At 36.8% G+C, this 14,959-nt stretch overlaps 1 protein-coding gene across 4 annotated transcripts; it reads left to right on the top strand.

The window, feature by feature from the left end:
- The first annotated feature begins 2,482 nt into the window (after positions 1-2,482).
- On the top strand, positions 2,483-13,273 carry LOC137737528 (BAG-associated GRAM protein 1). 4 transcript variants are annotated; one of them, XM_068477041.1, is made up of 18 exons: positions 2,483-2,865; positions 4,185-4,226; positions 4,353-4,450; positions 4,607-4,682; positions 5,068-5,196; positions 5,282-5,328; positions 5,726-5,855; positions 5,984-6,100; positions 8,260-8,289; positions 8,399-8,498; positions 10,588-10,694; positions 11,102-11,239; positions 11,322-11,426; positions 11,866-12,012; positions 12,259-12,312; positions 12,538-12,601; positions 12,818-12,879; positions 12,967-13,273. In XM_068477041.1, exons 1-18 carry the CDS (start codon positions 2,674-2,676, stop codon positions 13,087-13,089), a joined length of 1,761 nt encoding a protein of 586 aa, XP_068333142.1. In that variant the 5' UTR covers positions 2,483-2,673; the 3' UTR covers positions 13,090-13,273. The 4 variants fall into 4 exon arrangements, with proteins under 4 accessions (XP_068333142.1, XP_068333141.1, XP_068333140.1 ...); XM_068477040.1 differs by having other exon boundaries at positions 4,179-4,226; positions 5,732-5,855; XM_068477039.1 differs by having other exon boundaries at positions 4,179-4,226.
- The last annotated feature ends 1,686 nt before the right edge of the window (positions 13,274-14,959 follow it).

The raw sequence follows: 14,959 nt of genomic DNA, 5'->3' as shown, positions 1-14,959 counted from the left end.
GCGCCGCCGCGGGTGGCGGTCTGCCGCCCCGACTCGTTGGAAAATCCAACTATTTCCAAAAATTCTCAAACTTCACAGAAATGAAGATCTCAGTGAGTGGAGCAACTTTCATACCTGCCACGAAGTCCAAAAGTGGATGTCGACCAGCATAACTCAATTTGGAATCCTAGTTGACATTCCGGTTCGGGGTGTGTCATGACGGATATATCGAATATCAATATCGATATATGTTGTGTAGTATCCCACATCGCCCGTGAGGGCGTGGTCTTTGGGCCTTATATATCCATGCCTGGTGCTTCAACTTTGAAGAGGCCTTTTGTGGTGGGAGATGTGGTCTGCGGACTAACACTCGGCCACAAGAACAAAACCGTGCGGTAGCTGGGTGGCTGCGACATAGTCCAGGCCCAGAATGCCAAAGCGGACAATATCCGAGAGGTTGGAGACTGGGATGTGACAATTTGGTATCAGAGCCAGACTCACGGTCGTGGTGTGCCGACGAGGACGTCGGGCTCCCTAAGGGGGGTGGATTGTAGTATCCCACATCGCCCGTGAGGGCGTGGTCTTTGGGCCTTATATATCCATGCCTGGTGCTTCAACTTTGAAGAGGCCTTTTGTGGTGGGAGATGTGGTTTGCGGACTAACACTCGGCCACAAGAACAAAACCGTGCGGTAGCTCTGCTGCGACATAGTCCAGAGGGAATGCCAAAGCGGACAATATCTTCAAGGTGGGAGACCGGGATGTGACAATTTGGTATCAGAGCCAGACTCACGGTCGTGGTGTGCCGACGAGGACGTCGGGCTCCCTAAGGGGGGTGGATTGTAGTATCCCACATCGCCCGTGAGGGCGTGGTCTTTGGGCCTTATATATCCATGCCTGGTGCTTCAACTTTGAAGAGGCCTTTTGTGGTGGGAGATGTGGTCTGCGGACTAACACTCGGCCACAAGAACAAAACCGTGCGGTAGCTGGGTGGCTGCGACATAGTCCAGGCCCAGAATGCCAAAGCGGACAATATCCGAGAGGTTGGAGACTGGGATGTGACATGTTGTCTTCCATTGAAGATGATGAAAATTTAAAATAAAACTTTAGGAATTGTCAAACATTGATTTGGACGAAATATAAGAGTTTCTTCGATATTTAACAGACATGTTAGAAATATCGACAATATATGTCGATTTTAACCTAAACTTAAGAATTTATCCGATATGAAGTGAAGTTTAGACTTCACTCCATTTCCATACCTTTTTTTGATTTTTGAATATTTTCATAAAAATGTCAACCGTGTCGAATAAATTTAAATATTGGTTTTACCAAACCAGCCCAAATCTGAAAGCCTAAAACAAAAAATAAAAAACAACTCTGACAAAAACAACGCTTAGTATTAAAATTGTCTCAGCACTCCTTCTACGACAAAATCAACGCTTAGTAAAATTCAACAAGCAATATTGCCGCAATTGGCTAAACAAAGGTGTTTGGAATATGAAAATTGCTACTATAACATATCCATCCGATATGTCAAATACAGGTGGAGGGACAAATACGTCTCCAACATTTGCTCCACCCGAAATGTTATGTTTAACGTGTAATTCACAACAACATGAAAGACGTCAAAATTGACACAAATAAAATTCAGGCGTCATTTCAATTTTTTAAACTAAATTAATTAATGCGGGCATTACTCTTAGCCGTCTATAATGTCGTCGTGTATTTGAATTTTATATTTTATATTCTACATTAGTTTTAGAATATGACATTTTTGACGTTAAACATGATTACCCTGTCTATACAGGTGAGAAGGTTTATGATCCGAACATTCTGCTACGATGGCTTTTTATATAATAAAAAATATGTTAATTTCTCTTTGCTTATTTTTGTATTATTGACACAAAATCTTATCATCATGGTGAACTCTATATAGGTTTCAACAGTGTTTAAAATATCGATATCGATAAAATATTGATATGTAAATTTGTAGAAATATTCGCGAATATATCAAATATCGATATTAATATTAGTTGCTTTCATCAAATAATAGAAGTTTATAATGAAATTTTTAACATTGTCAAGCATTAGTTTGAATTAAATATAAAAGTTTCTCTGTTTAATAGATGTGTTAGAAATATTAACTATATATATATTTGTAGTTTAAACTTAAAGATTTCTTCGATATAAAGTGAAGTTCAGACTAACACTTCATATCTTTGTATAACTTTTTAAACATTTTTATGAAAATATCGACTGCGTTCAACGAATTTTAATTTGACATGAAATTGGGGACATATTGCAGGCGTTATTTACAAACCTCAGCTGTCTTTACCAAAGCGCCCCCAGAAACCGTTACAATCTCACCACTAAGAAGGACGTAACGCACCGTTATTACTAAATGTCCACAAGGGTATTTTGTCAAGGGCGCTCCGATGATCGAAGGGATTGAGACATATAAAATTAAACGCATTCAATTCAACACAACGGTCCAACTTTGACTTCTCTCTCTACCCTCTCTCTCTAGGAAAAACTCCCTCTCCTTTTTTTTTTTTTGGGTCTCAAATGCTGGCCGGTCGCCTGGTACAAATTCAAGTCATCGCCTCGCATGGCAGTTTTCCCAAGCCCTGAAAACCCTAATCACCTCTTACTCAAAACCCTGTAATTTCTGATTCGTTCAAAACTCGAACGCCATGATGGAAACGGTGTCGTTGGATTTCCTAGTCCCGTCCTTGTGGGAGATCAAGGTCACTGTGGCTGCCTCCGTCTTCGTCATCTTCGCTTACTGGTTTTTCACATTCAGAGGCAGCGGAGGCGGCTCTGCTGATCGCACACTTTCCGATAATTCCGGTGCGTTTGGGGATGCCATTGATGACAAAGACAAGGTCGAATTCACTACTTTTTAGCGTTCACACATGTGATTGATTTGATTTGATTTGATTCTTTCTGCTATGAGGAATTCTGGGTTTTCATCGATAGTCCCGTTGGTTTAGTCCTTGGTTGTTTATAATTATGTCAATTGGGGTTTTAGGCAAGTTTTGATTCGTGTTTTAACGTTTTACGTGGGTAATTTCGAGTTTCCATCAAGTAATTCTTTTGACATAGCACTGGTGAAATTTGGTTAGCTTTGTTGTAATCAGTTTTATGCATACAATTCGAGGTTTGTAGTAACTATTGACACTCTAGTGATCGAACAAAGTCAGCTCAAAGTCATTTCTAATCTATCCTTGTGCGTTTCCCAACTTCAAATTTACGAATCCAGCAACCGCTCCTTTGATGGCGTTAACTGAAACCAAGGGAATCTAGCTTTCTTTTTACATTATTTGCAATAGTTGGGTATAAAAGTGTCTTTGTCAAGGTACAGTGGAGCTTGCAGTAGCGAGCCCCTTTCAGAGAGTCCTGTTTTGCAGCAGAATTTTATTTTTGGAAAACAAATAGAAGAAGCATATCATTATTTTGATTTCCGGATAAAAATTAACACCAGGAAAAGGTTTAGGTTTATGAAATAATCCTTTCCCTTGGGAATGAAAAACTTCATTTGTGGGTTTTGGATACCTATGGAAAAGGTCAAACACGAAGTAGTTTTCAGTTACAAAACATGCAGTGCATTAGGGAATGTGAAAACTCATTCTGAGCTTGATTTGATCAAACAAGTACAAACTTAATTTCAGTTTTTTTCTCTCGGTTAAATTTTATTTTTTGCTGTTATTGTTATTTTACTATTATCATATATGCATTTTTCTTTTCCAGTGTCCTTGATGCAAATTCACTGTGATTATAGGAAATAAGTGATTGCGTCAGCGGACAAATGTGTAAAGAATCTAGTATTACCCTTTTGGTATAACTACGTTAGAAGTTCTATTTGTTTATAATTGCTCTACTTATTTAAAAACAAAACGAAGAGAAGCTTACTAAAGTAATGTTAGCCCCATCTACCTTCCTACACTTGTTGCAGCTACCTTTAGATTCTGTATTGTATGTGAGGGCTAATTATTAAGTACAAGAAGTTTTTTAGGGTAATAAATGTAAATCTTGATGCGATGACTGAACAAAATGATATTTTGGTTTTCTTAATTGTATAGTCTTTATCCACTGTTTTTGAACATCCATTATGTTTGTGACATGCAGTTTCAAAGATAACGGTTTCCTTGAGTAATTTTTAACTTGTTTGACATGCAGTTCTGCACTTATTTTGTAGATCCAGTTGAAAGGAGATCTTCAAAACAGTTCTGCATATCTAATCAAGGTATTTCATGATTGATTCTGGGGTTTGTACTTCAATTGATGAAGACTTGAATATAAAAAGCCGTGTGCCTTATTTGTATATCTATTTATCTATTTATTTATGATGAGATGGTGCACTGGTTTCCAGCTGGAATTGTTGGCGGCTAAGAATCTCATTGGTGCAAACTTAAATGGGACATCGGATCCTTATGCTATGATCACTTGTGGAACAGAAAAGCGATTCAGGTTGCCTGATATTGTGTTCTTGTACCGTGCCACTTTTTGTTTAATGATGGTTAAGAACAGACACACACAATCACACGCGCACGCACACACATACACACAATCATATACATATCTTATGTTTCATGAGTGTTTTATGTACTCTTCTTGCTAATGCAGTTCAATGGTCCCTGGTTCAAGAAATCCCATGTGGGGAGAGGAGTTTAATTTTTCTGTTGATGAGCTTCCGGTCCAGGTAGGCATCATGTTTTATTACCTTACATAAAATACTTATCTTTGTTTTTCCAATAAGCTATATACAGGAAAGCTGGTTCTAATATATGTTTTTAAGGGTGCTGCGATTTCTGTGTGCCCTGCATTTAAATTAAAAAGCTAACCAATGCCTCTTGTCCTTCAGAGGGCTTTATTGATATTTTCAGGCTTGCTTATATGAACACCGATTTGTGGAAAATAATGGTGTTTATTATTTTTTTTGTATGTATTGACAGCAGTATTATGTTCGTTGCATCTGAAATTGTATTTCCTTTTGTTTGGATTAAGCTGAGAATATTGATTTTGTAGTGATCTTTTTATGTAGGATTGGTATGTTAAACTAATTTATTTTCCTACTGGCCTAGCAGATTAATGTGACAATATATGACTGGGATATAATATGGAAAAGCACTGTTCTGGGTTCTGTTACTGTTCCAGTTGAAACCGAGGGTCAAACAGGTGCAGTATGGTATACATTGGATAGCGCATCAGGGCAGGTAGTTGTTTTCTCTGCATATCACCTTTGGCTATTAGTATTCTCACTATCCCTTATAAATTAAAATCTTGTTTTTTGCTTGTCAGGTGTGTCTCCATATAAAAACAATAAAACTACCTGTTAACTCTCCAAGGTAGTCTTTTTGGACTATTTTCCAAACCTTTTCTTTCAGTTTATCTTGAGAGGAGTTGAAGTCATCACTAGAGATTCTTGTGTGGATTCTATAGTCAAATAATTTTTCTTTTTATATCATGCCTGGAAATAAATATATTTCTCTGGGTTGCATGTGATTTTCTGTTTTGAGATGATACTACATTTTGGATTTCAATCATGTTCACAGTTTCACTTTTCCCTTAACTGCACATGATGTGACCACAATTTTCTTTTGCTACGGCAGCTCTTTTTCTTTTTTCTTTCTATGCATGCCTTGATTCAGTAGACTAGAACCTGAGTTAAAATATATTGCTGATGTTATTGTTGCTATCTGTAATTTATATTTCTTTATGATGTACTAATAACCATGAAATTAGTGGCAGGGCAATGAATGGCTATGCTGGAGCGAATGCTCGAAGAAGGGTACCTTCAGATAGACAAGGGCCTACGGTGGTTCATCAAAAGCCAGGGCCTCTGCAAACTATATTTAATTTATTTCCAGATGAGGTGGGTTGAGTGCACTAGTGTTTATACGTGGCACTCTTGATGATGTATATCTATTAGTATACGTGTACATGGTTGTTTAATTATTTGGGTAGTTCCAGTTGAAGGATTAATTTTGGTATCTGTTTCAGGTTGTGGAGAATAGTTATTCATGTGCACTTGAGAGGTCATTCTTGTATCATGGCCGTATGTATGTCTCTACGTGGCACATATGCTTCCACTCTAATGTGTTTTCTAAGCAAATGAAGGTTAGGTTATCATTCCCTTCTTTTAAGCTTATCATAAATCATTATTTTAATATATCATGGAGAAACTAACTTAAACATATTGATGGTATATCTGATTTCTAGTTTTCTCCTATTTCTCATAATCTTTAATTTTCGTTAGTGGCTGAGCATATTCCTATATAAACTAATTTGGATTCTATAACCATCTTAGATATATCCTTTAGATTCACAAGGTCTTATTAATCTTTTCAGTGTCGTGGTGGTCAAACTTTTAATCTATAATGTTCTTTTTACTCTTTTAAGTTATGCTCATTTTGTCAACTTTGGTGCATTTTAAGTTGTTACAAGAAGCACGATGTTTATGAAGTCATACAGAACTGCCTCTTTTGGTGCACATGGATAAGCTCAAAATAGGCTACCGACACTTGATTGGTTCAGAAAACAGGATGCCTTTTTTTTTCTATCCTGCCCCTGAAATATCTGAGAAATTTTGACAATTTTGATGGTTTCAGTAAAATTTTTGTGTGTTGGGTAAAAATCTTTCACACTCAGTCAATATGTAGAGAAATTTTGATGATTTTGTGTTATATTCCTTGCTGGAAGATCTGAAACCTGTTTTTTCAGTTGGGTTTCTTCCTATTAATGAAATGATGTGTTTCGTTTATGTCTTGCTGTTTGGTTTGTGGCTATTTGACATATTGCATGGTGGTTTGACACTCTGTACATTTTTACAAACATGTTTATGTGATGCATAATTTGTTGAGTATTCTGCAGATTTAGTCCCTGAATTATCACCCAATTGAAACTTAAGTCCTGAAATATTTTTTTTCGAAAAAATCAGTCCATAAAATCATTAAAAACTGCCAATTTAATCCCTACTATAAGACTCGAAGTTATTATATTCATTTTTCCTTCAACTTAAGTCACGTGACCTACATGTGATACCTTTTGAAGGGTAGATTGACAAATTTATAGTTTAAGGACTTATATTTCTGAAACATTAGAGTATGGAATTAACTTTGAAGGGTAAGTTAGCTATTAGATTCACAACCTATATGCAGTGTTAAGGTCTGATGGTTGAGAGAATGACAGCATTACCCTCTTAAGTGTGTCACGTGCAAGTCACATGACTTAAATTGACAAAAAAATAGGATAGAATAGCTTCGAACCTGTAGTCGGGGCGATATAGGCAGATTCTTACGAGTTTAAGAACTTAATTTTCTGAAAAAATAATTTAGGGACTTAATTTTCACTTGGATGAATATAGGGTCCTTTAACCTTTTATTTTTCTAATCTAATATACAACATTTATGGACACAGAACATCTGGTTCAGAGGGTTTGCATTTGCAAGGGCTCGGTGTAAAACTTTTGATGAAGTAAAGATAAGATTAAGTATTTGTGATACAAACAATTATATTGATTGGAGTAGTGAATTATATTGCTTTATTGGCCAGACACTGCATCTATTATAGATACATTTTTCTAATATGAAAATGTAAAGTAAATAATGACTTGTCAAAGATTGTGCATGGGTATTTTTTTTATCATAAATGGTCCCTGAAATTGGGATCCCTCATCATTTTGGTCCCTGTAGTTGAAGATCGGTCAATGTCATCCTTGAAGTCACTAAAGTACATTAATGTTCTCCTTCTGTTTGAATTCCTTAAAAAGTTATGTTTGTGTGCTCACTTGGCACACGTGTAAGCATATGATGCCACGTGGATCATCCCACCAACCCCCATACCGCAAATTCCATCTCCCTTTCCGTCCCTCCCTTTTGACCCACCTTGACTCGTGATTTAATATTTTGGAGTTGTTTAAAAAAAACAGTAGCTGTGTTTTTTTTTTTTTTTTTTTTTTTTCAGTTTTCTCTAGTATGTAATGTGTTGGTTTGTTTTTTGTTTTTTTTTTTTTTTTTTTGGTCTTCGCAAAAATATCTTTCAGGGACATGACCTAAAAGTCCCAAATAACTATGTAATGCTTCTATTATAGACTACTTATTTATTTATTTATTTTTATTTCTTGATTCTTAGTCTTGAAAAGATAAAGATGCATGTCATTTGATTGATTTGTTGTTTAGTTGGTGTTAGTTTTGTTTCTATATGTTATTGATTGTTACCATCTATGTCAAGTAGAATCGTTTCTTTAATATCGTCTGTTTTTATTTACTTTTTGACAGGTTATCATACCGTTTGGTGATATTGATGAGGTCTCTCTCTCTCTCTCTCTCTCTCTCTCTCTCTCTCTCTCTCTCTCTAAGGCCCCATTGTTGATGTATTTTCAATGCTTAATCACTGGATATTTTTGGGTTCATGAAGATTCGGAGGAGTCAGCATGCATTCATTAATCCTGCTATAACAATTATACTGCGCATGGGTGCTGGTGGGCATGGTGTACCTCCTTTGGGGAGTCCTGATGGTCAGTGATCGGTTCTAAATGCTCTGTTTTTACTTTAGACAGAACTTCTCTTTTTTTCTTTGTTTCTATCATTCGATAGACTGAGTGGTGCATTGTTTTTACCAAAATAAAATATGGAGTTCTTCGCAAAAAAACAGGGTGAGGAGCTTCAGTTTTGCATTTCATTTCCTTTCTCTCTTTTTTTCTTGTTTCCCACTAAGTAGAGTTGAATTGGTCCTATTAAGTTGGGCTTAGAACTTTGGAAATGTACTTGTTCAGAATGCAGATGTGAGGACAGTGCTTTGATTTATAGGTCGTCGCTAAATTGTGAATTTTGTTCCTAATCTTTAATATTTCTCATTTCAGCTTTCTATAAATATTGAATCATATGCATAAGATGTAATCATTTGACCTGAGTTGCATGAAGCTTCTGTAAAAGTGCCTCTTCCAGTTTCTTGATTGCATGTAAGCTTTGCAGTGTCTTTTATTTTTGGTCTTCTTTTTTCCCCTATTTTCTCCCTTTGGTGTTTGTCCTGGATATATTTTTGTTTGTACTTGCATGTATGATCAGATTGATTCACAAGAATTTGGTTTGGTGTCCCTTCTACAAAGTAAATGTACTAATAGCTGTCTGTTGGAAATTGGAATTTATCAAAAAGTATGTTCCCTTTTGTTACTATTGATAGTTAGTGGAATTTATAATTTACTCTTTCAATCATATTTTGTCCTTTTAATTCTGCTTTGCCTTTTGTTTTCTTTGTTAGATTAAATGTAACTCTCCCTTGGTTCGGGCAAACAATGAATTTTCACTCTGTATTAACAAAATTGCTTGAACTTTCTGATTAGAACTTGAAATGAAAGAAAACACCCCTTCTGTGTCAAGTGTTTGAACTTTCCCATCAAACAGAGGCCAAGTGTACAGGCTACATTATAATCATCAATCTCCTGTTCTAAATCTGGAAGTACAAAATGTCGGATACTTGTTTTATTTTAACTTATCCTCTGCTACATTTTTGTCACACTATGCCCTCTTTCGGTCTATTCCATTCAATCCCTGTTAAGTTGGCGTATGAGGCAGCTTGGGCCTAACTCTGGAAGTACGAAATGTCAGATACATGTTTTAGTTTAACTTATCCTCTGCTACATTTTTGTCACACTGTGCCCTCTTTCAGTCGATTCCATTCAATCTCTGTTAAGTTGGCGTATGAGGCAGCTTTGGCCGAGTATTTTGGTCATTGGGCACTGTTGTTGATGTTGCTAATTGGTAGCTGCCACATGGCATGGTGGGCCCACATCTCTCCATTTCTTTTTGTTTACCTTACCTTCCTCATTCTCTTGGTAATTTTGACAACCGGGTCTGGCCTCTGAGTGGAAAACCGAAGGAGTTGGGTGGTTAGGGCATGGCTTGCAGGTTGCAGAATTTGTGGGTTGGCAGATCAGATTTGGGATTGATTGTCTGGGGGGTGCCGGGTGGGTGGGGTTTGGGGTCAGGTTGGAGAGTTGGTGCGTGGGCGGGTAAGATTTGAATTGATTGCAGTTCCAATGGTCGACAGGGGGGATTGGACAGGTGGTGGTGGTGGATGTCAAGGAGAGGGATTGGGGGTTTGGGGTAGCTTGGGTGATTGCATTTGACAGCGGGTGGGGGAGAAGGGTGAAGAAAGAGAGAGAAATTGCGGCCAGAAGGTGGAGTGGGTGGTCGGGGTTATAGTCTTTAGGAACCTATTTTTTTTTCTTCAGTTTTTTGCTTTTTTGGTCAATCAGTTTTTTGCTTTTCAATCTGACTTCGTTTAGCTTTTTATAGGGCAAAGTGGGACAAACTGTGAATGACGGTATATCAGTTTGAGGGGGCAAATTGACTAGTATCAGGGGCCAAATGAATAATTTAACTTTCACTCAATGACATGACAGTTGGTAAATGCCATCTGTTTTAACTAGTGGACATTCTTTTGTTGGTTAATGTCTTGCACACTAGCATTTTGTTGACATGTTATTTCATATGGATTATGGTCTTTATGTTCTTTATTCTTTCTGTTCTTTTTTGCTATATGAGTATTTATACTATTGAGAAGCACCATTACACTGAATTTATCTGTTAATGTGCCATTTTCAGGTAGAGTCAGATATAAATTTGCATCATTTTGGAACAGGAACCACGTGTTTAGAGGTCTACTGCGTGTAGAAAAGAATTACCATACAATGCTAGAAGCTGAGAAGAAGGTTGATAGCATGTTTTTCATAAGTTATGATATTTTATATTAGCGATGATTATGATTATGTTGGTGTTGTATAAGTTGGATGTGGATATTTAATCATGCTCTTTTTATATAGTGCAATAGAAGCACCATTGATTGGGGGACTGGAATTATGTGGCTTTAGTGTTAAGTTGTTAACAAGATCAATTTCAGTGGCTTTAGTGTTTATAAGACCATGTTTACACATGCATTCTTTCAACATATATCTGGATGATTTTTAGCAGTAATACAACTCTGATATTTTCATATGTTATTTTTGTAGTAAATGTGAATTTCTATCTCTTATTTATTTATTATGCATTAATTTACTGGTCTTTTCCCCTGCTTTGCTTGAATGGTTGGATGAAGAAATTTGTTTTTTCTGTTGTATAGGAAAAGGCAGAGTCAGCACTGCGTGCACATAGCAGTTCTGTAAAAGGAAGTCAGGCTAAGATTCCTGAAGATATCATCCCCAAAACTGGAAAGCTTCAAGCTTTTATCAAGGAGGAAGCTGTAACCAGCATATATACTGTATGCATCGTTCTCTTTTGTCTGCCAAGAGATTAGTTATTTTAATCAGTTATTATTTATTAACAAACATTTCTTCTTCCAGGATGTTTTCCCATGCACAGCTGAAAAGTTCTTCAATTTATTGTTGAGTGATGATTCAAATTATTTGCGTGAGTATCGTTCAGCACGAAAAGACACTAATCTTGTTGTAAGTACCTTCTAATTTTAAACAGTGCAAGCTTTGTAATTCAGAATTTCATGCATGTATTTGTGGGGCCTTGGTTACAATCTTTACCAATTCCAATATTGATTCTGATGGTTTGCTCGGCCTGGGATTATGATTGGGTTTGTGGGTGGCAAAATGTTGTTCAAGGAGAGTTGCTATCTATCTACATCTTTTGTTGATCGTTAATGTGGGATATTTGATGGTAGTGTAGTTTTTTCAATCGATGAGACTAGTGGCTTTTGCCGTACGAATTTCAAGTCTCATTTGTTGAATGAACACTGTGATAAAATATTGATGTATTTTTATTTCCTAAGATGCACATATTACTCATCGTTCTTTGTACTTTTATTTTTCTCTCTTAATGAAAGGTTTCCTATTGAAAGTCAAAAGTCTGAAATTTCGTCTGTTTTGACATTTGCAGATTGGACAGTGGCATCCTGCAGAGGAGTATGATGGTCAAGTCAGAGAAATAACATTTAGGTGCATTTGTAACAGTCCTATGTGCCCTCCAGATACAGCCATGACAGAATGGCAGCATGCTATTCTATCACCAGACAAGATAACACTGGTGCGACGAATTCTTTCTTCGTCTGCTTCGATTATGTTGTTTCCAGTGTTCCATGTTCATAATATAATGATAGTAACATTCTTCGTATTTATATAGTAACATTATTGCTGTATCATCAGGCCTTTCTCATGCTTTCAGCTTTTTCATTCTGGTTTCTTTCAAATTTCCTTTTGTTGTTCTGAAGCTCTTTGCTCTCAGTTTAAATATTTTCATTTCTTAATTTTTTGGAGTTTTTCCTTGTTTAAGGTGTTTGAGACGGTGCAACAGGCTCATGATGTTCCATTCGGGTCTTATTTTGAGGTATCGAATACCTTGATGATTTTATTTTGAGGTTCAGTATCTTTTATTTTTTCTGGGATGATATGGTGCATGTGTAATACTTTTGGAAGACTCAGATCATTATTCCTGTCATTCATTTAAAGTCAGCTTATTGCATTATTAGCATGAGACTTAATACTGATTAGCAATTGTTTTGTTGTTGTTATCTTTATCTAAATGTTTGCCAACGTTGAATCACTGTATCAGGTCCATGTTAGGTGGAGCTTGGACAGTATAGATGAGAACTCATCTAATATAGACATAAAAGTAGGTAAGGTTTTAAATACGTCTCGTATCCTCTTTGCCCCCATTAGACAGCAGTGTTAATATGCGTTATTGCTAATTACTTGTATAGTGAGATAGTTATGTTGTTGCTCCTGACGTAGTGGAGCTGGCGCATGAAACACATGAACGCTAGGCTGATACGTGTTGTTTTATTTTGGAATGTTTTGAAGAAAGTGGTTATGGGTTTTGCAACTTGTTACAGGTGTACATTTCAAGAAATGGTGTGTGATGCAATCCAAAATAAGGGCAGGGGCGATTAACGAGGTTTGTACCATGTTTTCTTGTCGTTTTAGTTGTGTGCGTTGCCTCAAGAATTGAATGGTCAGTAATAATTGTAGTCATTCATTGCAGTACAAGAGAGAGATTGATATGATGTTGGATATTGCCCGTTCATATATCATCAGGTCGAGTAGTTCAAATGGTGAGACTGACAAAGCCACGTCTTCCCCCTCGGTAACTCGAGATGGTAGTTAATTTATATGTAATGTATGTCTGTCTGTATGTATTTTACCTCAAAAGAGAGACAAAAATGTGTATGTTGAGTCGAGCCGAATGAGAGCTTTAGTTACATCTTGTTATACACAAATAAATAGGTTTGTCTTGTATGTTCCAGAGTTCCAGTGTGGCTACTGCTATGTGCTTCCTTTTGTTTTGTTCATTTTTATAATTTTGACATTTTATATCACACTTAAAGTACCAACTTTTCAGAAAATTACCAACCACATCCATTACCTTTGGATTAATCCACAATTTGTGGGCCTTTACATTAGAGCAATTCCATCCTTAAATACTTTGCGCCAGCACTCAGCGCAATTATCTACTCAATGAACAGTGATAGACCCCAATGAACAGTAATAGAGCAAGAGCATCTCCATCTCTAAAAAAAAAATAGCCTAGCCAATTTTATTAAATTATTATTATTATTTATTATAAAATAATAATTTTATTAAAAAAAAAGAGATAAGTCAGTAACCTTTCCACTAGAATCCGCTACACTCTCCCTCTACATCCCCAATCGGTTCTCTCTTCTCTCTCTCCCTATTTTCTCTCCCTCTCTTTTCCAGCTCATTCCTGTGAGCTCTCCTTCTCCTTCCTCTTCAAAACCTTCAACAAATCAAACACTAAATATTATTTTTGTAATCTCTAGAGCTCAAGGAACCCAACCATGGCCTTGCATGTGGCATCGGTGCATGGTGCAAGGTCCTACCATTGAAGCCGAGAGCTTGAGCTCTCAATCTCTAACCCAGGTGATGTTTCTATCACTGTATTGTGTTCTTGAGCTTTAAATCCTGTTGTGTTGCAATTTTTGTGGTTAATTTGAGGGCTTAATTCCTTGCATGTGATTTTGACAAAGGAAAAAGGACAACTCCGACGAGTTCAAGGTCCAATCTTGGTGAAATCTCTTGCATTTCACCTGGGTAAGTTCTCAATCCTATTCTTATGGTTTCTAACATATAAATCGTGTTGGAAACCTTTATGTTGATCCAAACATGTTGTCGGTGCACTTTTTTTAGATTTTCCGTCGAACTCGAGCCATCACTTTCAGGCCATTTGCCTTCTCCCTCTGTGGCTCCTTCCATCCCTGACATTAGCATGGCGTCATACGAGCCGGTCCCAAGGTATGTCAATTTTGGGCTGGCCTGGAGACCAGCTTGGGCTGGGTGCCAGGCAATCCCATGGGCTGGAGAGACTTCCCTAGGTGCCGGGCCATTTTTTTGGTTGTGTGCTAGCCTATCCCACCCCCGGTGGAAGTGCTCTTAGAATTGGATCCCATTCGGATCCACTTTAAGATCTTCACATCTTAGCTATTTATCGTGTATTGTTCATTCATAAATTATTTGACTTTTTTTATTTAAAATTAAACATAAATAGTATCTAACGACTCCACATCCTAACCGTTCATCATACATCGTGCGACCAGTTGCACATAAATACATTTACATTTTTGCTCTCGTGCACAACCCACGTGGCATCGGTGCAAGTGTGCAAAATTGTCACCGGTCACAGCCATTGGTCTTGAAACACTTCTAGTCACTGTTCATCAATAACAAAAAAAAAGAAAAGAAAAATAGTAAATATGTGCAACTTTTCCTCCAATTATATTTTGTGGTGTGAGTTTTAGGGATAGGTTTGGTTTTTGATCGAAATTGGAAACCAAACCGAAATTACTATTCGATTCGGTTTTCACAGTTAGGTTCGGTTTTATTTTTTATTTTTTAAATAATAAATATTTCAAATTTCAATATTAACAATTCCAACTTGCCACCATTATAGATTGTTTCTTTTAAATTTATAAGAATCGGTATTTTGAAGTACATAAGCATTGTAATTAGAAGCCACCATC

Source organism: Pyrus communis, chromosome 6 (genome assembly GCF_963583255.1).
Source record: "Pyrus communis chromosome 6, drPyrComm1.1, whole genome shotgun sequence".
Taxonomy (NCBI): Eukaryota; Viridiplantae; Streptophyta; class Magnoliopsida; order Rosales; family Rosaceae; genus Pyrus; species Pyrus communis.
The sequence above is the reverse complement of the archived record's forward strand: the minus strand, read 5'-3'. Positions and strand labels throughout refer to the sequence as shown.